The sequence below is a fragment of the Tachysurus vachellii genome, chromosome 8 (genome assembly GCF_030014155.1).
Source record: "Tachysurus vachellii isolate PV-2020 chromosome 8, HZAU_Pvac_v1, whole genome shotgun sequence".
Lineage (NCBI taxonomy): Eukaryota > Metazoa > Chordata > Actinopteri > Siluriformes > Bagridae > Tachysurus > Tachysurus vachellii.
The window spans coordinates 29,651,115-29,678,661 of NC_083467.1; the positions used below are offsets into that span (position 1 = coordinate 29,651,115).

General features: G+C 42.2%; 1 protein-coding gene across 1 annotated transcript; it reads left to right on the top strand.

The window, feature by feature from the left end:
* The first annotated feature begins 266 nt into the window (after window positions 1-266).
* wnt6b (wingless-type MMTV integration site family, member 6b) lies at window positions 267-27,449 on the top strand. Its single transcript, XM_060877135.1, has 4 exons — window positions 267-689; window positions 13,314-13,534; window positions 23,272-23,579; window positions 25,187-27,449. Exons 1-4 carry the CDS (start codon window positions 619-621, stop codon window positions 25,646-25,648), a joined length of 1,062 nt encoding a protein of 353 aa, XP_060733118.1. The 5' UTR covers window positions 267-618; the 3' UTR covers window positions 25,649-27,449.
* Window positions 27,450-27,547: the final 98 nt, after the last annotated feature.

Here is a 27,547-nt window from a genome sequence, read left to right on the forward strand (position 1 = left end):
ATATAGTTGTAATCATGGGACAATTGTTTTGTTAGAAGAGGAATCTAATCATATTCATGGGGTTAAGAGTAACTCTACTTCATCACATTTTGTTTTTAATTTTAAAAACAATCAGCAGTCCAGTTGTGCTTGAACAGCTTAAATGGTATTGAATCTGGCAACCTTCATGTGGATATTGGAGCAATCTGGCATCCCTGAGTGTGGAGTAAGACAGAGCCGCTGGGGAAACACTGACAGCTCCACACTGAAGCGCACAGCAGCGCACTCCATCCTCACAGCAGCTGGAACACTCCATTTCTCTGTGGAGTTCATTTTTAATCTTCATTTTTATTTTTATTTTTATTACTTTTAATTTATACACAATGAATCTGTATTTCTTCTTCTGGGAAAAATTTTTTGTCTCGTGGGCTGAGTGTGTAGGAGGAAAAAGAAGATTGGAGAAAGTGTGCACTCTTTAGCACTGTTAAACTCGTACAAAAGGCTACACACACACACACACACACACACACACACACACACACACACACACACATATATATACAGACAGACCCAGGAGTTTAGGATCATCATCATCATCATCATCATCATCATCACTTATCTCCATCCCTCACTCTTGCCATGCGCTCTCAGTACCAGCTCGCGCTCTTCTTCATCCTGCTCTGCCCAGTCAACATCATCGGCATGTGGTGGTGAGTACCAACAAAATCAAAGTCAACTTTATTGTCATTCCTTCTAATCACCAAAAAGTTCAGCAAGGGACAAAATGTAGTTTCCCTAAGACCCGGTGCTACACTACCCTAACACTACCCTAACACTACACTGAACATAAAGGAGCAGCAGACCACAGGACAGTAAAGTTTAGATAGGAGACAGCAGAGAAATGACTGTGTGTGTGTGTGTGTGTGTGTGCTTAACATGAGCTTCTATGTTGACTCTAATAGCTGTTAGAGAATACACTGCTGTTTTCATAATAGTGTGTGTGTGTGTGTGTGTGTGTGTGTGTGTGTGTGTGTGTGAGAGAGAGAGAGAGAGAGAGAGAGAGAGATACAGTATAGGTGATTTCTCAGATTTTCCGCATTATTCAAGTCGCTACTAGCAGTGCTATGAGGAATTGGGGGCAGAGCCAAATAGATGGCTCCAGATCTCATAATAAGACAGAGTCAAATAGATGAGTCCAGACAACTTAGGGGCGGGGCCAAGTGAATGTAGCTAGGTAGATTCTCTAGCAAGATTAGGAGGTGTGGCCAGTTATATGGTCTAGAGATTAGAGGGTGTGGCCAGATATGTGGTTGAGAGAGATTAGTGGGTGTGGCCATGTGGATGCTCTAGAAAGCTTAGTCAGTGTGGCCAGGTGGAGGCTGTAGAGAGATTAGGGGGTCTGGACAGGTGTATAGTTGAACGAAATTAGTAGGTGTAGGCAGGTGGGCGGTCAAGAGAGATTAGGGGTGTGGCCATGTGGATGCTTGAGAAAACTGATGGGGGACTGGCACAAGATATTACGAGTGAGGCCAGACGTATAGGTCCTGACAGCTATGGGACATAACCAGGTGGATGAAGACTAAAGAGGTAGAGAGGCCAGGTTTAGTTGGTGGTCTCTAGAAGAACCAAGTGGGCAGGTAGAAATGGGATTAAAGGTGGGGTAAGTATATGAATACATACATCTAAAAAGGAAAACGCTGGAGTTGAGTTTGGTGAGTCCAAAGCACCATAGGGGATGGGTTTAGCTGGATAGCTCTAGAAACTCAAGGGGTTGGGGGAGCCAGCTGGTGCTCTAGAGAGACCAATGACTTGGCTAGGTGGAATGATCTAGAAAGATCAAGGGTGGGGCCAGGTGGATTCTGCAGAGACACTGGGGTGGGGCCAGGTGGATTCTGCAGAGAGAATTGGGTGGGGCCAGGTGGATTCTGCAGAGAGAATTGGGTGGGGCCAGGTGGATTCTGTTAAGACACTAGGGTGGAGCCAGGTGGATTCTGCAGAGACACTAGGGTGGGGCCAGGTGGATTCTGCAGAGAGAATTGGGTGGGGCCAGGTGGATTCTGCAGAGAGAATTGGGTGGAGCCAGGTGGATTCTGCAGAGAGAATTGGGTGGGGCCAGTTGGATTCTACAGAGACACTGGGGTGGGGCCAGGTGGATTCTGCAGAGACACTGGGGTGGGGCCAGGTGGATTCTGCAGAGAGAATTGGGAGGGGCCAGGTGGATTCTGCTAAGACACTAGGGTGGAGCCAGGTGGATTCTGCAGAGACACTAGGGTGGGGCCAGGTGGATTCTGCAGAGAGAATTGGGTGGGGCCAGGTGGATTCTGCTAAGACACTAGGGTGGAGCCAGGTGGATTCTGCAGAGACACTAGGGTGGGGCCAGGTGGATTCTGCAGAGAGAATTGGGTGGGGCCAGGTGGATTCTGCAGAGACACTGGGGTGGGGCCAGGTGGATTCTGCAGAGACACTGGGGTGGGGCCAGGTGGATTCTGCAGAGAGAATTGGGTGGGGCCAGGTGGATTCTGCAGAGAGAATTGGGTGGGGCCAGGTGGATTCTGCAGAGACACTGGGGTGGGGCCAGGTAGATTCTGCAGAGAGAATTGGGTGGGGCCAGGTGGATTCTGCAGAGACACTGGGGTGGGGCCAGGTGGATTCTGCAGAGAGAATTGGGTGGGGCCAGGTGGATTCTGCAGAGAGAATTGGGTGGGGCCAGGTGGATTCTGCAGAGACACTGGGGTGGGGCCAGGTGGATTCTGCAGACACTGGGGTGGGGCCAGGTGGATTCTGCAAAGAGAATTGGGTGGGGCCAGGTGTATTCTGCAGAGACACTGGGGTGGGGCCAGGTGGATTCTGCAGAGAGAATTGGGTGGGGCCAGGTGGATTCTGCAGAGACACTGGGGTGGGGCCAGGTAGATTCTGCAGAGAGAATTGGGTGGGGCCAGGTGGATTCTGCAGAGACACTGGGGTGGGGCCAGGTGGATTCTGCAGAGAGAATTGGGTGGGGCCAGGTGGATTCTGCAGAGAGAATTGGGTGGGGCCAGGTGGATTCTGCAAAGACACTGGGGTGGGGCCAGGTGGATTCTGCAGACACTGGGGTGGGGCCAGGTGGATTCTGCAAAGAGAATTGGGTGGGGCCATGTGTATTCTGCAGAGACACTGGGGTGGGGCCAGGTGGATTCTGCAGAGAGAATTGGGTGGGGCCAGGTGGATTCTGCAGAGACACTGGGGTGGGGCCAGGTGGATTCTGCAGAGAGAATTGGGTGGGGCCAGGTGGATTCTGCAGAGAGAATTGGGTGGGGCCAGGTGGATTCTGCAAAGACACTGGGGTGGGGCCAGGTGGATTCTGCAGACACTGGGGTGGGGCCAGGTGGATTCTGCAAAGAGAATTGGGTGGGGCCAGGTGGATAATGGATAATGGATTATTCTATATTATATTATTCTATATTATATTATTCTATATTATATTATTATATATTATATCATATCTTACACAGGACTTAATATAACTTGACATTAATATGTAGTGATGTAAGGAGGATGTGTGGAAACACTGTCATGATGTGGTGAAGGTCCTAAAGCAGTATGATGTTAGCAGTCCTTATCCTGCTTCTTGAGTTTTTTGTGTTTTCTGAAAGACTTTTTTGTTTGTTTTGTTAAATACTTCAACTGATGGCATCCTTTTACAGAGACACACCCTTAAGATTAAAGCTCCCACTTCTGCTGTACTGAACCCTAAATGAACAGACAGAACTTTCACAAACTGATCCATTAAGAATTCAACATCTAATCATTTAATCAGCGCTAAGCCAACACTCAAAGACCTAAAATGACATTTCCAGAGACGAGCCACATTGAGTGAGTGTGTGTGTATGTATGTGTGTGTATGTGTGTGTGTATGTGTATGTATGTGAGTGTTTGTATGTCTGTGTGTGTGTCTGTGTGTATGTATGTGCGTGTGTGTGTATGATGTATGTATGTGCGTGTGTCTGTGAGTGTGTATATGTCTGTGTGTGTGTGTGATTGTGTGTGTGTGTGTGATTGTGTGTGTGATTGTGTGTGTGTGTATGTATGTGTGTGTTTGTGTGTGTGTGATTGTGTGATTGTGTGTGTATGTATGTGTGTGTGATTGTGTGTGTGTACTGTATGTATGTGTGTGTTTGTGTGTGTGTGTGTGATTGTGTGTGTGTATATGTGTGTGTTTGTGTGTGTGTGTCTAGCTGCAGGTCTAAGACGTAATTTGCAGGTCGAGACATTAAAGGGGTCACAGTTGGAATTTGAGGTAACGCTGCAGGCAATGGGTGTCGTCACACACTTGGTTCACTCAGACTGAAAGTGCCACACACACACACACACGGAAAGAAGTGTTTAATAAACATAGACCAAAGACTACAGCAACAGGTCCATATTTTTAAACGGAATCTCCACATTTCACATTTTCACCTCATTTGTTCCTAAATGGAGGTGGAGACCAGCTGCTCATAGCAGTGTGTGTGTGTGTGTGTGTGTGTGTGTGATATGCAATATAAAATTCTTCTGATATCAGTTCTTGATATTGTGATTAGCTGATTCATATGTTATCAAATGTTTTGTAACTTTGGTAGATTTTATTTTTGTCTCTGAATTCTTTTATATTTTCTACTCAATGTTATGGAAATTTTGGGATGTTACCTGTTGTTACTTTGTGTGTTTATACACTTCTGAAAAGTTACCAGAGTTCAGATTTAGACAGTTAGCTTAGCTTTAGCTTTAGACATAAGTTGACTTTTTGGAAGTTTGCATTAGTGTTTAATGTAATTTAAGTGTTTATTTTATTGTGAGTATTTAATCAGAAAGTATCAACAGATTTCTGAAGTTTCTGTGTCGTTTCCATGGTTACTGTTCTTTCACACAGCTTTGTATTATCAATCTAATCTGTTATTCTCAGTATTTACCTAGCTTAAGTTCTGTGTACATATTTCCAGTTGCCTAGCAACATTGTTCTCGTAGCACTAACCTTTAGAACAGTTAGAGTATTAGTTTAATAAAACAAAAACATGACAAGGAAATGCACTGGGACTTTCAAAGCCAACTGCAGCTGTGTGTGTGTGTGTGTGTGTGTGTGTGCACACTCCCACACACACCTGGAGGTCCAGTGGACAATGAGGCTCTGTAGAAATTCAGTGTTATCTGCTAGTGTGTGATGAGTGTGTGTGATGGACAGCGAGACGGCCGAAGAGATGAAAGGCCTTGAGAGATAGAAATACTCGAAGGGGGCAGAGTCATGTGCTGGTGCACAGCCAGGTGTGTGTGTTCAAATTATGTTTTATCTATACATGTATTGTGCATGCTATGTATATAAGAAAATGGTGTAGAACAATTTAGAACCATAGTGAACAGTTTAGAAAATTTAATGTTGTAAAAACTAGTGTAGAATGCTGTTGGGCCACATATAATGGTTGGTTGAATAGAGTAGAATGTAGAGTAGTGTAGTACACTGTAGAAATGTGTAGTGTGGAGCTGTGTAAAGTGGTGTAGTAGAGTGTAGAAATGTACAGAGTTATATAGAGTGGTGTAATACAATGTAGAAATGTGGAGAATGAGTGTAGTACAGTGTAGAAATGTGTAGAGTTTTGTATTACAGTGTAGAAATGTGTAGAGTTGTGTATTACAGTGTAGAAATGTGTGGAGTGGTGTAGTACAGTGCAGAAATGTGTGGCGTGGTGTAGTACAGTGTAGAAATGTGTGGAGTGGGTATTACAGTGTAGAAATGTGTAGAGTGGGGTAGTACAGTGTAGAAATGTGTGGAGTGGGGTAGTACAGTGTAGAAATGTGTGGAGTGGTGTAGTACAGTGTAGAAATGTGTGGATTGGTGTAGTACAGTGTAGAAATGTGTGGAGTGGTGTAGTACAATGTAGAAATGTGTGGAGTGGTTTAGTACAGTGTAGAAATCTGTAGAGTGGTGTAGTATAGTGTAGAAATGTGCGGAGTGGTTTAGTACAATGTAGAAATGTGTAGAGTGGTGTAGTATAGTGTAGAAATGTGTGGAGTGGTGTAGTACAGTGTAGAAATGTGTGGAGTGGTTTAGTACAGTGTGGAAATGTGTGGAGTGGTTATTACAGTGTAGAAATGTGTGGAGTGGGGTAGTACAGTGTAGAAATGTGTGGAGTGGTGTAGTACAGTGTAGAAATGTGTAGAGTGGTGTAGTATAGTGTAGAAATGTGTGGAGTGGTGTAGTACAGTGTAGAAATGTGTGGAGTGGGGTAGTACAGTGTAGAAATGTGTAGAGTGGTGTAGTATAGTGTAGAAATGTGTGGAGTGGTTTAGTACAGTGTAGAAATGTGTGGAGTGGGGTAGTACAGTGTAGAAATGTGTGGAGTGGTGTAGTACAGTGTAGAAATGTGTGGAGTGGTGTAGTACAGTGTAGAAATCTGTGGAGTGGTGTAGTACAGTGTAGAAATCTGTGGAGTGGTGTAGTACAGTGTAGAAATCTGTGGAGTGGTGTAGTACAGTGTAGAAATCTGTGGAGTGGTGTAGTACAGTGTAGAAATGTGTGGAGTAGGTTTTACAGTGTAGAAATGTGTGGAGTGGGGTAGTACAGTGTAGAAATGTGCAGAGTGGTGTAGTACAGTGTAGAAATGTGTGGAGTGGTGTAGTACAGTGTAGAAATATGTGGAGTGGTGTAGTACAGTGTAGAAATCTGTGGAGTGGTGTAGTACAGTGTAGAAATCTGTGGAGTGGTGTAGTACAGTGTAGAAATCTGTGGAGTGGTGTAGTACAGTGTAGAAATGTGTGGAGTAGGTTTTACAGTGTAGAAATGTGTGGAGTGGGGTAGTACAGTGTAGAAATGTGTGAAGTGATGTAGTACAGTGTAGAAATGTGTGGAGTGGGGTAGTACAGTGTAGAAATGTGCAGAGTGGTGTAGTACAGTGTAGAAATGTGTGGAGTGGGGTAGTACAGTGTAGAAATGTGTGAAGTGATGTAGTACAGTGTAGAAATGTGTGGAGTGGTGTAGTACAGTGTAGAAATTTGTAGATTGGTGTAGTACAGTGTAGAAATGTGTGGAGTGGTGTAGTACAGTGTAGTAATGTGTGGAGTGGTGTAGTACAGTGTAGAAATGTGCAGAGTGGTGTAGTACAGTGTAGAAATTTGTAGATTGGTGTAGTACAGTGTAGAAATGTGTGGAGTGGTGTAGTACAGTGTAGAAATTTGTAGATTGGTGTAGTACAGTGTAGAAATGTGTGGAGTGGGGTAGTACAGTGTAGAAATGTGCAGAGTGGTGTAGTACAGTGTAGAAATGTGTAGAGTGGTGTAGTACAGTGTAGAAATTTGTAGATTGGTGTAGTACAGTGTAGTAATGTGTGGAGTGGTGTAGTACAGTGTAGAAATGTGTAGAGTGGTGTAGTACAGTGTAGAAATGTGTGGAGTGGTGTAGTACAGTGTAGAAATGTGTGGAGTGGTGTAGTACAGTGCAGTAATGTGTGGAGTGGTGTAGTACAGTGTAGAAATGTGTGGAGTGGTGTAGTACAGTGCAGAAATGTGTGGCGTGGTGTAGTACAGTGTAGAAATGTGTAGAGTGGTGTAGTACAGTGTAGAAATTTGTAGATTGGTGTAGTACAGTGTAGTAATGTGTGGAGTGGTGTAGTACAGTGTAGAAATGTGTAGAGTGGTGTAGTACAGTGTAGAAATGTGTGGAGTGGTGTAGTACAGTGTAGAAATGTGTGGAGTGGTGTAGTACAGTGTAGAAATGTGTGGAGTGGTGTAGTACAGTGTAGAAATGTGTGGAGTGGTGTAGTACAGTGTAGAAATGTGCAGTGTAGAAATGTTGACTGAGTGTAGTACAGTGTAGAAATGTGTGGAGTGGCACAGTACAGTGTAGAAATGTGTAGAGTTCGTGTAGAAGGTTGTGTTGAATCCTACAGAACAGTTTTTAACCTGGTTTAATAGCTAGCTAGCATTAGCATGTAGATTGTACGGTGGCCAAGAAGTGCAAAACAAATTAACAAATCCAAAAACACAACAAGAGGTTGGTATAGTTTGTGATTGGACAAGACACCTGTCACTCAAGGTATACATGAAGTTCAACAGTCTGCCGCAGGGAAAAGTTGGAATGGATTACTGTGGATTAATTCTGTTATTTTCTTATATTTAAACGGAGAACTTTACACATTACACATAAGATTCCATACCTGTATATCTTGAGTGACAGGTGTCTTGTCCAATGATCGGTAAGTTTCCATTCAAAAACGACACACTACCGTTTCCGGGTTGTCTGACTTGTCGTTGTGTTTTCAGATTTGTTAATGTGTATTGCACTTCTCGGCCACCATGAGATTGTCATACATAATTGTTGATGAATATTTAAATGAGTAGTGTTGAATGTTGAACACAGTGTATTAACATCCTGTCACTGTTCTGCACACTGAACTCCCCTCATGGCTGCAGCTTTAACACTCAGTAGTAGAAGATTTGAAAACATTTTAATAGCATTAAAGAATCAGTTTAGACATTATTTAAATCCTCTGATTTATTTATATATAATAAACTGATATACAAACAGTAATACAAACAGTTCCAAAGCACTTTCAATTTTATTTTGTGTATTATTATTATTATTATTATTATTATTATTATTATTATTATTATTATAATATAACAACTTATTATTAACTTACAATAACTTATGATTATTATTTTACTTTATAGTTAATACATACAAATCATATTAAAAGAGATAGATTCATCAGTTAAGGTTAGTATTATGTAAAATTCCAAATCATATTAATAATCATTCATTAAAACTTATTATCAGTATTGTTTAGTGAACACACACACACACACACACACACACACACACACACTTCATCTTGTTTTCTCATACTGGATGACGGTGATGTTTCCAATCAAGCAGCCGTGAGAGATGAGATAAAGGTGAGCTGACAGGAGCCTGGCGTTCCCTCAGATTCACTTTACACACACACACACACACACACACACACACTGCTTGTGATTGACTACATATCCAGCATAGTTTGAGGATTAGGAACAGGATGAGTTTCACTCTTTCTCCGAGTGGAGGAGACGACGCTTATCTGCAACCACACGCTCCATCATGAAACCCGAGATCTGTGTGTGTGTGTGTGTGTGTGTGTGTGTGTGTGTGTGTGTGTGTGTGTGTCAGCTGTGTAGTAAATTAGAACAGAGATTTCAGAGTTTGTTTCAGTTTCAGTGTGTGTGACACTAACCTCCTGGAATTAACTCATAACACAAGATGTTAAGCGATTTAATAAACAATCAGTGCTGAAGATAAAACTAATCTGATTGGATATTAGGATATTATCTGTTTTTACATGTTACACGTTTTCTGCTGCTGAAGGTTTAATGTGAACATTTTAAGCAGCTCCTCTAGTGTGGGACTTTAATTCCCTGGATTAATTCTGTGGATGTTTGTATTTATTTATTTGCACATTCATTCATTATTTTTTTATTAATTCATTCATTAATTTGTTTAGAAACAAATTCACAAAGTCTATTAAAACTTAATTCTGGAATTATTGTTTCTGATTTATTATAAATCAATAAATTTCTGATTTCTGATTTTTCATGAAAGTTGCTGTTTACTGAAGGCTTTAGCTCGTGTCCTCACAGCAGCTACTTAAAGTCTGAGTGTGAGACAGGACTTTAGATGATGAAACACTAACATCCTGATTGAAGGAGTCTTTTAGAGTTTTAAACTGTCTCTTGAACAGTCTAAAAGGTTAACACAGTTTCTTACTTAAAAGAGAAATAGTATAAAATAGTTATAAAAATATATTTTTTAAATATTGTGATACATGGAGTATATTATAATACAATAAATATTTAGTTTCTACTGTAGTATCAAGTAGATTTTCAGCATCTCTGAGCTTTAGATCTGATCTGTTCTCTTCTGAGTTTCTTCCGTCATCTGAGGACAAGCTGATCGTCACCCATATGACCAGCTGAACTCAGAACAGCCTTACGATTCTCTCCAGGGTTTATGGGTAATTCTAGCATGGTGTAAGAGTGGCAGTGTTGGGACACATGTTGGATGTTGGATCTTCACATGTCCTGAGGAATTATATGAAATAAATTCTGTCCCATTCAGAAGCCACTATGAAGTCAATCCCATAATTTCATTCTGCAGGTTAAAAAAAAACAGCACTGTCCTGCACTGAGCGTATAAAAAAGCATGGTACAGTGTGATCAGATTGATCAGACCTGTGATGAATGATGGGGTGGTTAATCTGCAGGGTGCAGTGTTTAGATCTGAACTGAGAACTTTTCTGTTCCTCATCAGTGACGTAGAATTTAGATTTTACTATCTTATTATTCAAGTCCAATAAATCAGGATATATGTTTAATTGTAAATGCTCATGATTGCAGTTGCTATGGCAGCAAGAACCTCAGGCTAGCGCTTGTTTTGATGTCTGTTTTTGGGCTTGGCCCCGCCCTCCTCCTGTCATCCATTCTTCCCTCAGTGTGTTCACCTGCTCTGTGTTTACTCAGTCAGTCCCACCCTGGTGTTTACACCATGTTCGGTTTCTGTGTATTTACAGGTTCATGTCTTTAAGGCTTGTTTATTATTTTGCATATTCCCTTTTCCTGTTTGTGTAGTTACCAGGGGAAAAAAGGAAGAGAAAAAAATCTCAGTGTTTATAATGATTTATAATCCCACTGAGTTTTTATAATGATTTATAATCCCACTCTGAGTTTTTATAATGATTTATAATCCCACTCTGAGTTTTTATAATGATTTATAATCGCACTCTGAGTTTTTATAATGATTTATAATCCCACTCTCAGTGTTTTTAATAATTTATAATCCCACTCTGAGTTTTTATAATGATTTATAATCCCACTCTGAGTTTTTATAATGATTTATAATCCCACTCTGAGTTTTTATAATGATTTATAATCCCACTCTGAGTTTTTATAATGATTTATAATCCCACTCTCAGTGTTTATAATAATTTATAATCCCACTCTGAGTTTTTATAATGATTTATAATCCCACTCTGAGTTTTTATAATGATTTATAATCCCACTCTCAGTGTTTTTAATAATTTATAATCTCACTCTGTGTTTATAATCATTTATAATACCACTGTCAGTTTTTATAATGATTTATAATCCCACTCTGAGTTTTTATAATGATTTATAATCCCACTCTGAGTTTTCTTACTCATATCATCTCAAGGACCTTTTCCTCTCCACCATCATCTCTGACTCTCTTATTAGAGATAAATATAAATCTTTATCCATTTTATCATGTTTATTGGTAAAAGCTCTCTTCATATAAAAGTAAAGGTGGCTTTAGCAAAAAAAAAATAAAATAAAAAATTAACTAGTAAATCAAGTACAAAGCTTAAAGCTAACTGGAAATTTGGATGTCTTTAAATTCTTTTTATAAAATAACAGGTTAGCTTAGCAACAGAAAAACCTCAGGCCTTTGATATTTTAACAGATTTCTCTGAAGGTCAAAATGTAATGAAATTCTTAATGAATTGTAAGTGTAATGAAGTGTAATGAATTCTTTCACTCACTAAGAGTATGAACTTTCCCTCAATTGAAGCTTTCAGTATTTCATCATCATGAGATGATACTGTTTATCTCACAGATGTCACACATTTTAAGGTTTGAGGAACACTTACAGGTTCTATATGGAACACAACTCTCCCTGTCTATTCCAGAAAGCTGACAGTTTAACTAAAATTTTGTGAATTCTATAATTTATTAGTCATGTTCAGAATTCTTCATGGTTTGGAAAGACTTTAGCTGTTGTGAAATTCTTCCTCTTTGTATATGGTCATACTGATATCCTCACACGCCTCATTTTCATAACACTGTCCTTTAAACAGTTTAAAGGCTGAGCCTCACCCCTTGAAGAGAGAGAAGGAAAGCGAGAGAGAGAGAGAGAGAGAGAGAGAGAGAGAGAGAGAGAGAGAGAGAGAGAGAGAGAGAGAGAGAGAAGGAAAGAGAGAGAGAGAGAGAGAGAGAGAGAAAAGGAAAGAGAGAGAGAGAGAGAGAGAGAGAGAGAGAGAGAGAAAAAAGGAAAGAGAGAGAGAGAGAGAGAGAGAGAGAGAGAGAGATAGAAAAGGAAAGAGAGAGAGAGAGAGAGAGAGAGAGAGAGAGAGAGAGAGAGAGAGAGAGAGAAGGAAAGAGAGAGAGAAAAGGAAAGAGAGAGAGAGAGAGAGAGAGAGAGAGAGAGATAGAAAAGGAAAGAGAGAGAGAGAGAGAGAGAGAGAGAGAAAAGGAAAGAGAGAGAGAGAGAGAGAGAGAGAGAGAGAGAGAGAGAGAGAGAGAGACTGTTTTTGATTTTTAACGAGTTGTGCTGTTATTCCGGATTATTGCTCCGACACACACCCACACAAACACCAGATAATCAGTTGAGTCGGAAAAGACACAAGGATGATGATGTCGTCTTCAGCTTGCTATCTCTATGGAAACATTGTCAATAATGTCAACACTCTAAAAGTCGTAAGGCACTTTACAGAGCTGAGGAACATTAACAGAGTTTTATAACCGGCTGATCCAACACTAGTAATAAAATACGTTTTTATGCATGTCCTGAGTATCACACTCTCACGCAGGACTGTGTGTGTATGTATTTGTGTGTGCGTGTGTTAGATACACTCATGAGGTAACACAAGAGAGTGTACCCTTGCCAGGTGTCATGTACAGCGAGCGGGGTCGTGAGAGCGTCATGGAGTAAGCCTCTGTGTTTTAAACGAAACATTTGGCCAATCAGATGGGATGCATCGGCTGTAAGCCTGCTATCTCCAACATCATACATCTTATTCGGACCACCTGGCCAGAGAGCTCAGCTCGACTTCTTAAAATAAACTCAGTGCAGCAGATAAACGCTATTACTCTGAGAGATTAGGCCTGACAAGAGTGGAGCTAGAGCGATGAGGTGTCCTTTCATAGTGCAGACAGCTGCCTAATGATAAAGTACGTTAACAAAAAAAGATTTTCATCTGAAACTAAAAGCTTGCGTTTTCTTTAAATTACATAAAGATGCCTTTCCTGTGGAGGAACCACTGCTTAAAGACTTAATGGGCTAAAAAAAAAGAACAGGATATATTAAAAAGCACTGAAGAAAGAAAGAAAGAAAGAAAGAAAGAAAGAAAGAAAGAAAGAAATCAAATAGAGAAAGTAAAAGAAAAAGAAGGAAAGAGAGAAGAGAGGCATCAGAGTGGAGAACATAATAACATTAGTACCTGTACCACATCTTTAACAGGAGCAGGAGTTTTGGAGATTTATGTTTATGTGTGTGTGTGTGTGTGTGTGTGTGTGTGTGTGTGTGTGTGTGTGTGTGTGTGTGTGTGTGTGTGTTTCAGGGCAGTGGGCAGTCCCCTTGTCATGGATCCTAACAGTATCTGCAGGAAGACGAAGCGTTTGGGCAGTAAACAGGCTGATCTGTGTCAGAACCATCCAGAAATCGTGACTGAGGTGGTGAAAGGAGCGAAGCTCGGCGTGAGAGAGTGTCAGTACCAGTTCCGATTCAGACGCTGGAACTGCACCAGCCACAACAAATACTTTGGAAAAATCCTTCAACAGGGTGAGAGAGAGAAAGAGAGAAGAACCTTTTTATATCTTTATAACATCCTCTAAGATATAAAGGAAGAAAAACAGTGTTGGACAGCATAACGTACAGTGGTGTGTTAGGGTGTGTGATGAGAATACGGTGGTGTGTGAGGGTGTGTGACAAGTGTACGGTGGTGTGTGAGGGTATGTGACGAGTGTACGGTGGTGTGTGATGGTGGGTATCCAGTGTATGGTGGTGTGTGATGAGAATATGGTGGTGTGTAAGGGTGTGTGGTGGTGTGTGATGAGTGTACAGTGGTGTGTGAAGACTGTACAGTGGTGTGTGATGAGTGTGTGCTGGTGTGTCAAAAGTGTACAGTGGTGGGTGGAAGTGGTTAAGGTGTTTAAGGTGTTGGACTACTAATTGGAAGGTCATGAGTTCGAATCCCTGTCCCACAAGCTGCCACTCCTGGGCCCTTGAGCAAGGCCCTTAACAATCAATTGCTCAGCTGTATAAAAGAGATAAATATCACCTGGAAATGGGTGGTGTGAATGATGGTGTGTATGAAAATGGATGATGTGTGTGTAAGAATGTGAAAGTGTGTGGTGGTGTATGGTGGTGTTTGATGAGTGTACAGTATTATGATAGCTAGCTTTAACACAAATAAACATAATTTGAGTTATTATAATCCTGCTAGATAACCTGCTAATCTGCTGAGGCAATACACTCTCAGACCACACTCAATACACTCTGCTGAGACAATACACTCTGCTGAGGCAATACACTCTGCTGAGGCAATACACTCTGCTGAGGTAATATACTCTCAGACCACACTCAATACACTCTGCTGAGGCAATACACTCTGCTGAGGCAATACACTCTGCTGAGGCAATACACTCTGCTGAGGTAATATACTCTCAGACCACACTCAATACACTCTGCTGAGGCAATACATTCTGCTGAGGTAATATACTCTGCTGAGGCAATACACTCTCAGACCACACTCAATACACTCTGCTGAGGTAATACACTCTGCTGAGGCAATACACTCTGTTGAGGTAATACACTCTCAGACAACACTCAATACACTCTGCTGAAGTAATACACTCTGCTGAGGTAATACACTCTGCTGAGGTAATACACTCTGCATAGGCAATACACTCTGCTGATTTAATACACTCTGCTGAGGCAATACACTCTGCTGAGGTAATATACTCTCAGACCACACTCAATACACTCTGCTGAGGCAATACACTCTGCTGAGGCAATACACTCTGCTGAGGCAATACACTCTGCTGAGGTAATATACTCTCAGACCACACTCAATACACTCTGCTGAGGCAATACATTCTGCTGAGGTAATATACTCTGCTGAGGCAATACACTCTCAGACCACACTCAATACACTCTGCTGAGGTAATACACTCTGCTGAGGCAATACACTCTGTTGAGGTAATACACTCTCAGACAACACTCAATACACTCTGCTGAAGTAATACACTCTGCTGAGGTAATACACTCTGCTGAGGTAATACACTCTGCATAGGCAATACACTCTGCTGATTTAATACACTCTGCTGAGGTAATACATTCTCATACCACACTAAATACACTCTGCTGAGCTAATACACTCCCAGACCACACTCAATACGCTCTGCTGAGGCAATACACTCTCAGACCACACTCAATACACTCTGCTGAGGTAATACACTCTGCTGAGGTAATACACTCTCATACCACACTCAATACATTCTGCTGAGGTAATACACTCTCAGACCACACTCAATACACTCTGCTGAGGTAATACACCCTGCTGAGGTAATACACTCTCATACCACACTCAATACACTCTGCTGAGGTAATACACTCTCAGACCACACTCAATACACTCTGCTGAGGCAATACACTCTGGTGAGGTAAAACACTCTGCTGAGGTAATACACTCTCAGACCACACTCAATACACTCTGCTGAGGCAATACACTCTGGTGAGGTAATACACTCTGCTGAGGTAATACACGCTCATACCACACTCAATACACTCTGCTGAGGCAATACACTCTGGTGAGGTAATACACTCTGCTGAGGTAATACACTCTCAGACCACACTCAATACACTCTGCTGAGGTAATACACTCTGCTGAGGTAATACACTCTGCTGAGGTAATACACTCTCAGACCACACTCAATACACTCTTCTGAGGCAATACACTCTGCTGAGGTAATACACTCTGCTGATTTAATACACTCTGCTGAGGTAATACACTCTGCTGAGGTAATACACTCTCAGACTACACTCAATACACTCTTCTGAGGCAATACACTCTGCTGAGGTAATACACTCTGCTGAGGCAATACACTCTGCTGAGGCAATACACTTTGCTAATTTAATACACTCTGCTGAGGTAATACACTCTGCTGAGGTAATGCACTCTGCTGAGGCAATACACTCTGCTGAGGTAATACACTCTCATACCACACTCAATACACTCTGCTGAGGTAATACACTCTCAGACCACACTAAATACACTCTGCTGAGCTAATACATTCTCAGACCACACTCAATACACTCTGCGAGGCAATACACTCTCAGACCACACCCAATACACTCTGCTGAGGTAATACACTCTCATACCACACTCAATACACTCTGCTGAGGTAATACACTTTCAGACCACACTCAATACACTCTGCTGAGGCAATACACTCTGCTGAGGTAATACACTCTGCTGAGGCAATACACTCTCATACCACACTCAATACACTCTGCTGAGGTAATACACTCTCAGACCACACTCAATACACTCTGCTGAGGCAATACACTCTGCTGAGGTAATACACTCTCATTCCACACTCAATACACTCTGCTGAGGCAATACACTCTGCTGAGGCAATACACTCTCAGACCACACTCAATACACTCTGCTGAGGCAATACACTCTGCTGAGGTAATACACTCTCAGACCACACTCAATACAATCTGCTGAGGCAATACACTCTGCTGAGGTAATACACACAACTATGTCATGACCCTTGACCTCTAACCCTGATTTTAATATTTTAAAACCCCAGTGCACTCCTCTGTGCTGAGGATGCGGTTGAACATGGATGACCAAGTGAACAAGGTTTTGAGTGTGTGAGTGTGTGTTTGAGTGAGTTAGTGTGTGTGTGTGTGAGTGTCTGTGTGTGTGTGCGTGTGCATCAGCGTGTGAATGTATGTGTCTGTGTGTGAGCATGTGAGTGTGTGTGTTTGTGTGTGTGTGAGCTTGTGAGTGTGTGCGTGTGTGTGTACTTATGTGTGTGTGCATGTGTGTCAGCCTGTGAGTGTGTGTGAGTGTGTGTGTGCATGTGTGTGTGTGTGTGAGTGTGTGTGTATCTTGTTGTTCAGCTCTATAAATATGTTAATAAACCTGCTGTAATGTCTGGTCTCTGTACACAGGAGAGTTTTTCATTCCTGCTGCTCTCCCTGAGGTTGAGCTCATTACCTCCTGTTGTGTAAACTTCACTCCAAACTTCTCAGCATCTCACAGATCACCTCAGAGCCTGTCCTTGTTTTTAATAAAAACACTGTTCATTATAAGACCCTTATTAGACATTTTAAACAATGCTAGAAGCATAAATAGAATAAATAAAGCTTATCTATAAGATTGTTTTAATAAACATTTCAAGACGTACAATTATATATTTAAATAATAACTTTTTAATGTTCTTAACTTATTAATCTTAGAGTACTTAGAATACTTTTTTCTAGCATGTGGAAAGCATTTCTAGTAATCTGTTAACTTCAAGTCAAGTCAAGAAGTTTTTATAATCATAAAAAAATCATAATTTTAACCATATATATCTGCTGCAGTGAAATGAGACAATGATCAGGATCCAGGACTCCAGGATCAGGTTGCTACATAAAACAAAGACAGAGCTATAAGGACTTAGTAAGTTAGTCCTAGATACATAAAGTGTATCTGGGCAACCTGGTGTACACCAGGTAAAAAAATACAAGACATCACACAAAAGGCAATACACAAAAGACAATACACAAAAACAGCACTGACCACTACTGTATATGTTCAATCAATGTCGCATGTGCAGAAATACAGAAATGAACACATTATTGTTATAGCAGTAGTTACATAAGGTATTATAATGTATTGTGAAAAACAGCAATTGACTGAAATGTGAGACAGCATGTGCAAAGAGCAAAAACAGAGTGTAAAACAGCATGTAAACAGTTTGATATGGTGGTGCTGTAGATATGGATGTATACTGGATGAAACTGTTACACAGTCTGGTCATAAGGCCTGAATGCTTCAGTACCTTTTCCCAGACGGAAGGAGGGTAAAGAGTGTGTGTGCGGGGTGTGTGGGGTGAAGAGTGTGTGTGAGGGGTGTGTGGGGTCCACAATGCTGTTGGCTTTGTGGATGCAGCGTGTGGTGCAAGTGTCCATGATAGAGGGAAGAGAGACCCCAATGATCTTCTCAGCTGTCCTCAATATCCGCTGCAGGGTCTTGCGATCTGAGATGGTGCAGTTCCCAAACCAGACAGTGATGCAGCTGCTCAGGATGATCTCAATGGTCCCTCTGTAAAAATTGGTCAGTATTGGGGGGGGGGGGGTATGTGTCTTTCTCAGCCTTACTAAGAAGTAGAGACGCTGCTGGGCTTTCTTGGTGATGGAGCTGGTGTTGAGTGACCAGGTGAAGTTCTCCGCTAGATGAACACCAAGAAATCTGGTGCTCTTGATGATCTCTACAGATGATCCGTCAATGTTCAGTGGAGGTTGGTTGCTCTGTGCTCTCCTGAAGTCAACAACCATCTCTTTAGTTTTATCAGTTTAGTTTTTTCAAGATGGCGGCACGGCAGTAGCACACAGTGGCCACTCCGGATACAATATGGTGTTATTTACAGTTTTTAGCCCGACTATTGCTAGTATATAGACACCAGAGACAGCGGTGTTCATATGTACAACTGCCAGACGTTAATACAATATGGAAATCGTGCAACAACCAAATTGCACGATGATGTGTTAGAAAGGCTTCATGCCCTCAGCTTGTTGCATTGGCCAGGCCTCCAGTCCTCAGTTTTGCCTGATACCATGGACCAGGAGAGGGGATGCCGAAAGAAGTGCTCGGGAAAGCGGAAGCGGTTCTCCCGTCCATTTTACTTTCTAATATTTGCTTCCTGGACAATTAACTGGACTACATCCGACTCGAACGCACTACATGCGAGAGTTTAGAAACTGCTGCATCTTTGTTTTCACAGAGACGTGGCTCATCGACAGACTTCCAGACGCCGCCATTCAGCTAGATGGACTATAACTTCACGCAGACAGAAATGCAGATCTGTGTAGTAAGGCTCGCGGTGGTGGTGTGTGTTTACATCAACATGGAATGGTGCAAGAACTCTGTTCTTGTTCTTAGTTACTGCTCATCGCTAGTGGATTTTTTATTTACCACGTGAATTCACCACTGTTTTTATTGTCGGAGTTTACATTCCCCCAGAGCTAATGCTAAAGGGGCTCTATGTGAACTCTATGGGGCTATCAGTGCTCCCTAACTTCCATCAGTATATGGACTTTGCAACGAGAGGGGAAAACACGCTGGCGTACAGACCACTCGTCAGCACTTAACCGGTTCTGAAGCAGGTGAGCCACCTCTGCTCTTCAGGACTGCTTTGAGTTGCTTCTTCAGGGAGGCTGCACCCTACGGCGACTCCGTCAACTTGGAGGAGTACACGGCCTCAGTGACCAGCTGACCAGCTACAGTGACCGATCAAGAGCATTGATGATGTGACCATCTCTAAGACCATTACCACGTGCTCCAATCAGAAGCCATGGATGACTGCTTAAGTGTGCGCGCTGCTAAGGACTAGAGACCTAGCTTTCAGAACAGGGGACAGGGCGGCCCTAAGAACAGCAAGGGCCAAACTGTCTATCAGAGAACATAGCACGCACACGCCCAGACAATCCAACAGTGGAGACACCCAGTGCATGTGGCAGGGCATACAGGCGATCAGGAACTACATAACAGCTTCACCTGCCTGTGATAGTGATGCTTCTCTCCCAGATGCGCTGAATGACTTCTACGCTCGGTTTGTCTGTCGGTGCAGAACAACGTAACAGCAAGGAAGACCATACCGTTGCACTCACACCTATTGAAATGAAGTTATTCGAGGCACATCAAGACCCAGTTGCAACCCTCACTGGACCCCCTACAGTGTGTGTATTGTCCAAACCATTCTACGGACAATGCTATTCACCTTGCTGACTCACGACTGTGCAGCAATGCGTGGTGGGTCTCATCACAAGAATGATGAGTCAGCATACAGAGAGGAGGTGCAACAACTGGGCAAAGACAAATAAGTCTACAATTTTTATTCATATAAACTAGCACTAAAGTAATGGCACACTATAAGAGAAAGAGGAGTTAGATTGTTTTTGTGGTAGTCAATTTGGTGTAATGGCTGAGCTGCATTACTGGAAGAATAAACACATACTGTGTACAGGAGGCGGTTTACTCACCATTTTGTTTTCTGTACACTTTACCTTATATGATGTCTTGTCTGTATAGCTGAGCATTTATTAATGCTGTTTAGATCAGTTGGGCCTACAGTGATATTTGGACACATGAAGCTTGTTGTTAGACATGTTACCATTTGTCTTCTTTAGTGCATGATATAATAAATTTCTGGACATCCTGTTAGCTCTGGGCTAGCACTATTTCCATCATTCATTTTTCTAGCAAGGCTAGATGGATTATACTGGCAGGATATATAATCCTGTTCTCCCAGTATGAATTCAATTCAGTTCAAGTTTATTTGTATAGTGCTTTTTACAATTGACATCGTCACAAAGCAGCTTTTCAGAACAAAAACATTTTTTCTTTTCATAAAGAATAATATTAAGATTAATATAATACAAAATTCAAGATTAATATTAGATCTATTTAAATGTGAAAATGAGTAAAACTCAAAGGGGAACCTCATCCTCATCTGGGTGACACTGGGGGTGTGATTATAAATATACAGTCTGATAAATGTTGTGTTGGTGTAAAAGATTACATGGAGTTCAGATCTCCTCTTTAGTATCACAGAGTCTAACTGGAGCTGGTAGATCTGTAGATGCCTCAGGATTCTCACAGAGTCGCCCTCATCTCAGTGGAGGTCCAAAATCTTCATGACACAGAAGACAATGTATTGAACAAGCAGAAGACTGCTGTTCATAATATTAGCAAGTACTAGATGATAATGTGCAATTGGTCTGATGTAATAGAATATTATGGGATGTATTATGTGTATGTCTGACTAAAGAGATGAGTTTTTAATCTACATTTAAACTGGGAAAGTGTGTCTGAGCCCCGAACACTATCAGGACGACTATTCCAGAGTTTGGGAGCTAAATAAGAAAACGCTCTACCACCTTTAGTAGACTTAGATATTCTGGGAACTACCAGAAGTCCTGAGTTTTGTGATCTCAGAGAGCGTGAAGGATTGTAGCAGTATCAGTTTGGACAGAACCACCGGACAGTAGATGGACAGTTGATGTGCCAGTTTTATTGCGACCTCCCCATTCCAGCTTCAGTGTGCAGAGTCAGCAGTGTCATATCTGAGATCCGCAGCAGGATTGATGAGTTTGGCCTGCAGTGAGTTGACATGTTTGCACACAGGCTGCAACTCGACTCCCCACGGCGCGAGACTGACTGACTGCCTCTCCAAAATGGAAATTAATCATAAATTCCTCCATGTCTACAGGCAAGGCTTCATGTCTATAAGTGCTCTTCTGTTTTGAAACATTTGCTGCAATTACGGTGAGACGCGGCCATTAAGAGCACGATCGGCTCTGTTGTGGCAGGTCCACTTCCTGTTACAGAGGGTAAGGGTGCACAAAGAAGACTTGCATATTTCTGCTCCTGCACAAATAACCGCCAGCTGTTTTTCTGTGCTATTCAAACATGCCAAACAGAGCTGACACTGCCTCGGCCCGAGGCACTAACCTCACAGTGCCAAGACTCTTTTTCTCTCTTTCTCTGAGCTGTAATTGAGTGATTATAGCGGCTCAGAAATGATAAAGATGTAGCATGCATTGTGTTGCCTGTTTCTTCAAGTTCAATTTATTTACACAGTACACTGGGATTGCAGGAGGACATTTTATAAAGATATAAAACTCCAAATATTCCTGAGGACATCAAGGTCAGAATATCTGACATGACTGATTATTAGTTTGACATTAAACAGAGGGCTAAATAAACATTGAATAGACCAAAGCATCAAGAGACATTTTAACTCAATTCTGTGCAAATTAGCTGTGATGCTGTAAAGAAACAACAAATCCAAACAATAGTCTTCAATTATTCCTAATACCAGTTTTATGGAGATTGCCCAACCTGTCCACATGTGCTTTGTGGATCTGGAGAAGGCATTCGACTGTGTCCCTCGTGGTGACCTGTGGGGGGTACTCTGGGAGTATGGGGTCTGGGGCCCTCTGCTAAGGGCTGTCCGGTCCCTATATGACCGGAGCAGGAGTTTGGTTCGCATTGCCGGCAGTAAGTCAGACTTGTTCCCGGTGCATGTTGGACTCCGGCAGAGCTACCCTTTGTCACCGGTCCTGTTCATTATCTATATGGACAGGATTTCTAGGTGCAGTCGGGGGCCGGTGGGAGTCCGGTTTGGGGACCACAGGATTTCGTCTATGCTTTTTGCAGATGATGTTGTCCTGTTGGCTTCCTCAAATCAGGACCTTCAGCGTGCACTGGGACGGTTTGCAGCCGAGCGTGAAGCGGCAGGAATGAGAATCAGCACCTCCAAGTCCGAAGCCATGGTTCTCAACCGGAAAAGGGTGGCTTGCCCCCTTCAGGTTGGTGGAGAGCTCCTGCCTCAAGTGGAGGAGTTTAAGTATCTTGGGGTCTTGTTCACGAGTGAGGGAAGGATGGAGCGGGAGAACGACAGGCGGATCGGTGCATCTTCTGCAGTGATGCGGTCGATATACCGGTCTGTTGTGGTGAAGAAAGAGCTGAGCCGCAAGGCGAAGCTCTCTATTTACCAGTCCATCTACGTTCCTACCCTCACCTATGGTCATGAGCTTTGGGTCATGACCGAAAGGACAAGATCCCGGATACAGGCGGCCGAAATGAGTTTCCTCCGCAGGGTGGCTGGGCGCTCCCTTAGAGACAGGGTGAGGAGCTCGGTCACCCGGGAGGAGCTCAGAGTAGAGCTGCTGCTCCTCCACATCGAGAGGAGTCAGCTAAGGTGGCTCAGGCATCTGTTCCGGATGCCTCCTGGACGCCTCCCTGGGGAGGTGTTCCGGGCATGCCGAACCAGGAGGAGGCCCCAGGGAAGACCTAGGACACGCTGGAGGGACTATGTCTCTCGGCTGGCCTGGGAACGGCTCGGTATTTCCCCGGAAGAGCTGGAGGAAGTGTCTGGGGAGAGGGAAGTCTGGGCGTCCCTGCTTAGACTGCTGCCCCCGCAACCCAGCCCCGGATAAGCGGTAGAAAATGGATGGATGGATGGATGGACCAGTTTTATGGCACTTTAGTTTTCTACACAGTACTTTAGCTCATAACTGCAATTAGCTCCTTTTAAGTTTTTTCAGATTTTTGATTAAAGAAAGAAAATGCGTACACACTCTGATAAAGAATTTGGTTTTGGCATTGGGCATGTTAGCAGGTAGCTAGGATTAATATAGTGATTGTAATTCATTTTGTTTTTATACACTGTGTGTGTGTGTGTGTGTGTGTGTGTGTGTGTGTGTGTGTGTGTGTGTGTGTGTGTGTAAGACAGATATCCGGGAGACTGCATTCGTCTATGCCATCACAGCAGCTGGAGTGACTCATGCAGTAACTCAGGCCTGCAGCATGGGGGAGCTACTGCAGTGTGGCTGTGAGGCCCCGCCCCCTCGCCAAGCTGAAGCTCCACCCGTTATCGATGGGGCTTGGGATGGGGGCGGGGCCTGGGAGTGGGGTGGTTGTGGAGATGACGTGGAGTTTGGCTATGAGAAATCCAGACAGTTTATGGATGCCAAGCGCAAGAAGGGCAAGAGCGACATCCGTACTCTCATCGACCTGCACAACAATGAGGCCGGACGCCTGGTAATGATAAGGATGATGATAAGGATTATTATTATTATTAGTTTTTATAATAATATTTATTATTTTACTATATTTGTCGTATTGTTTCAATACTGCTACTTCTATTACTACTACTACAACAAATAATAATAATAATAATATTGTCTGTATGTGTGTGTGTGTGTGTGTGTGTGTGTGTGTGTGTGTGTGTGTGTTCAGTGAGTTAGGTTTAAATTTAAACCTGTGTTTAATGCTTAAAGCCTTTGACAGCATCATAGAGACAAACAATTGTAGGGTATCTTTGCCTAAGGAAGAGCTGAGGAAGAATAAACCTTGATAAGATTCCCAGGAGCAACATTCAGCAAAAAGCAATGCTTGAGGAGAGGTATGAGGAAAGAGCAGGGGCAAGAAGGTTCTGTTAGGTTTTGGGGGTTTGTAGACCTTAGGGGCAGGATTATGATGGTAGCAGGTGCTTGTAGACCTCTGGTGCAAGATCTGTGAATGAGAAGCTTGATGGCCTCAGAAGAAGAATCTGAAGAATGCTATGGCTTGAAGAGATTAGGAGCAGCATTAGGGGCTTGTACACGTTGTACAGCATTAGGGCAGGAACGGGATCATTGCAGGAGGCCACAGACACAGCATCAGACATGTAGACCTCATGAGCAGGATCATGAGGAATGGCTTGGTAGAACATAAGAAAGTGGTCAAGATAGCAGCAGGTATTTTGTAGACCTCAGGAACAGAAACATCTTGGTATTAAACTCTTATAGAAAGATCTAGAAGAGGTGAAGAGCTTACAGCCCTTAAAAGTAGACTGCAAAAGGGTATAGGGTATTATGGACTTCAAAAATGTGGGCAGGAGCTACTTTGTAGACCTTAGTAACAGCATTCAAAGTGAAGAAGGATCTTTAATCACTGGCAGAGAATCCAGCAGGAAGCATGGCATGCAGGCATGCGTGGCATGGCAAGTAGGATAGTAGAACCAGTTTGCTGATGTAGATAACATCAGCTGTTTGTTGAATCTAAAAGGGTGCTGTGGGTTGTAGAACTATTTTCAAAATCAAAGTGACGTTTTCAGTAAATGCCCAAAAGTGTGTCCTTGTAGACTGAAGGTTTGTGTGGTTCCAGTGAGAGCCACTTTCACTTTCAGACATGGCTTTAACGACATCAGCCCCTGAGCTCTTCTATCTGCAGAAAGATCCTGTTCTGACTAAAGGCAGGGCAAAGTCAACAAAGACTTGTTAATAAACACAGGCACTACTTTACAGATAATTCTTTTGTGTTTGAGTGTGTAACCTTCTCACTATGATGAGATAGACAGTCGGTATAGAAAGAGCAGACAAATGTGCAGTGGATTTTTTTGAGATATTAAATATATCTAATGACATTCTATTTTTAACTGTATAGCAAAAGAGCTTTAAATAGTCAAAGATGAAAGTGTTGTGTTTATGGCATTAATGGCTGGTTAATTACTTGAGGGAAATCAAGATTTAACTCTGCTCTCAGGTTTGATAAGCTCCTGAGTAGCTCAAGGCTACAGAGAACAGGAGGGTACAGGAGGGCAAATTCCTTCTGAAGTGCATCGTCTTTTATCACTTTAATTTGTGTGTGTGTGTGTTTAACTGCAGGCAGTGAAGAACTACATGAGGACTGAATGCAAATGTCATGGGCTGTCAGGTTCCTGCACACTGCGCACCTGCTGGAAGAAGTTGCCTCGGTTCCGGGAAGTGGGCAACCGTCTTTTAGAGCGCTTCAATGGTGCATCAAAGGTTATGGGAAGCAACGATGGAAAGACACTGATCCCTGTTGGCCAGAACATAAAAGCTCCAGATAAACAGGATCTGATCTATTCTGCTGAGTCACCTGACTTTTGTCTTCCAAACAGAAAGACAGGTTCCCCAGGGACCAGGGGGAGGACCTGCAACAGCACGGCATTGGATGTGAGTGGCTGTGATCTGCTGTGCTGTGAGAGAGGATATAGAGATGAAGTTGTCGTTCTGGAGGAGAACTGCCTGTGTCAGTTCCACTGGTGTTGTGTTGTCCAGTGTAAAAAGTGTTCAGTTCGCAAGGAACTCAGCCTCTGTCACTAAGTCCGTACCTGGTGGAACCTACACCTACATTGTTCTTTTGGTGATTGCAGTCCCAAATTACCTGGCTTGACTGCATGGGGACTGGATCACTGACTCCAGAACACTCACACTCTTGTTATAAAACATCATCTGTGTAATCTCCTGATGGAGTTTCAGATTAATGCCTCAACACTTGTAGACTCTAGAACATGATTCCTGAACATGATTTACCTGCAGAGGATTCATTCATGAACTGTTCTAGTAGGTCTAGAACATTGAGGATTTGGTATGCTGTCTTGATAGAGTTCCCTTTTACTAACTGATCAATTAGGGAATATAGAAGATGTATACAGTAGGCTGGCTTGAGGCAGAGCAACAATCATACCAAACACTTCTACTTAAGTTCTGGGTTCTAGACTTTTCTTTTCATTTGGCAAAATGTGTTCTAATGGAGCTTTTCCACGCTGACTTAGCTTTTATGAAAATTATTTCTCTAACAAAAATATTAACTGTGGACTTTTGACTGAGCCGGTGAAATATCTGTACTGCTTGGTTAAAGAACTCCTAGGGTGCTGAATCAAGATTACTAACTCGATGTTTCACAACACAGTTCACTTGCGGAATGATCTGAAATGCACACTGTTCTGAAGACGTCCTAGAGTATTGGGTCACCTAAAGGAGATTCAATAAGAGTGACTCAGTAAATGCAGAATCTAGAGTGTGAACTCACTTCTTGTTATTAGAGAACGTGACTCCTGCAGAGGGACGACCAAAGATGGACTCTTCACTTGAAGTTCTAAATAACTCTGAAATGCCTCCTGTTTTTGCCTACTAAGTTTTAAAACCTGGACTCACCTGATGGAGCCGACAGGCAATAAAAATACGCATACATTCCTTCAATCATGTTCAAATGGAGTAAAAAACAAACATTGAGACATTGGGGAGAAAATGTTTGTTGTAACAGTGTAAAGATCGTGCAGCATCAGGACAAAGAACAAGGAACTTTTATTTATACACAATAACATGATGACTACTAACAGAATGATATGAGTCTGGAATATTCTGTCCAAAGCACTTTGAATATGAGAACAATGCACATTGTGCTCTAGTGTTTAATCCTTTTTTCTTGTTGTTGTTTAAAGCAGCAATATGTACACACCCCTTTATTTTAATTGTTTTTTTATTACTATTATATTCTTCAGTTATTTAATACATAGAGCTTTTATTATGCACCTTTTTTTTATCATTGATCTTAGGTTACGTTCATGTCCCGTTAACAAATCTGACACTGCTCACGTTAATATGTATGTTTTTACTTTAAATAGAAGAACACTGAGTTGTAAAAGTTGTGGTTTGATTTCCAGAGCCACAATTTACAGTAGCTCCTGTTTAAAGTCATAAATATCAAAACAATGTTGATGCTGTGTGTAAAATAATTTATGTTTAAATTACCAGGGTGAAGTGACACAAATCTAATTTTCTTCTATATCATTTAACACCTGATGATTCTTTTCAGGATCGTGTGGATGTAAATATGTGACCTATTGAATCACAGCGGTGCCACGTTTCTGTGTGCTCTTAGATTAGCTACACATACTGTATGGTCATGAGACATGAATAAGAACAGATTGGGATTCATGTGGCCTTTTCCCATGTGGCCTTTTCCCAAAAACTCTGCAGGAGTAATCCTAAGGCACACGTTTTCATTGAGCAAGGTGGGTACAAGCAACGGTTGGAGATGCTGGGGTCTGGGCCTATAGGTTCATGTAGATACTTATTTAAAGTTATAATAAAAGCCACGGGTAACCATACCAGTAAAGAATTTACCATTGGTCATGTCATTGCATTATAATGTAATACCATACAATGTTTAGCCAACATATAAACTAGCATTGTAGAGAACATTTCTCAAATGTAAAC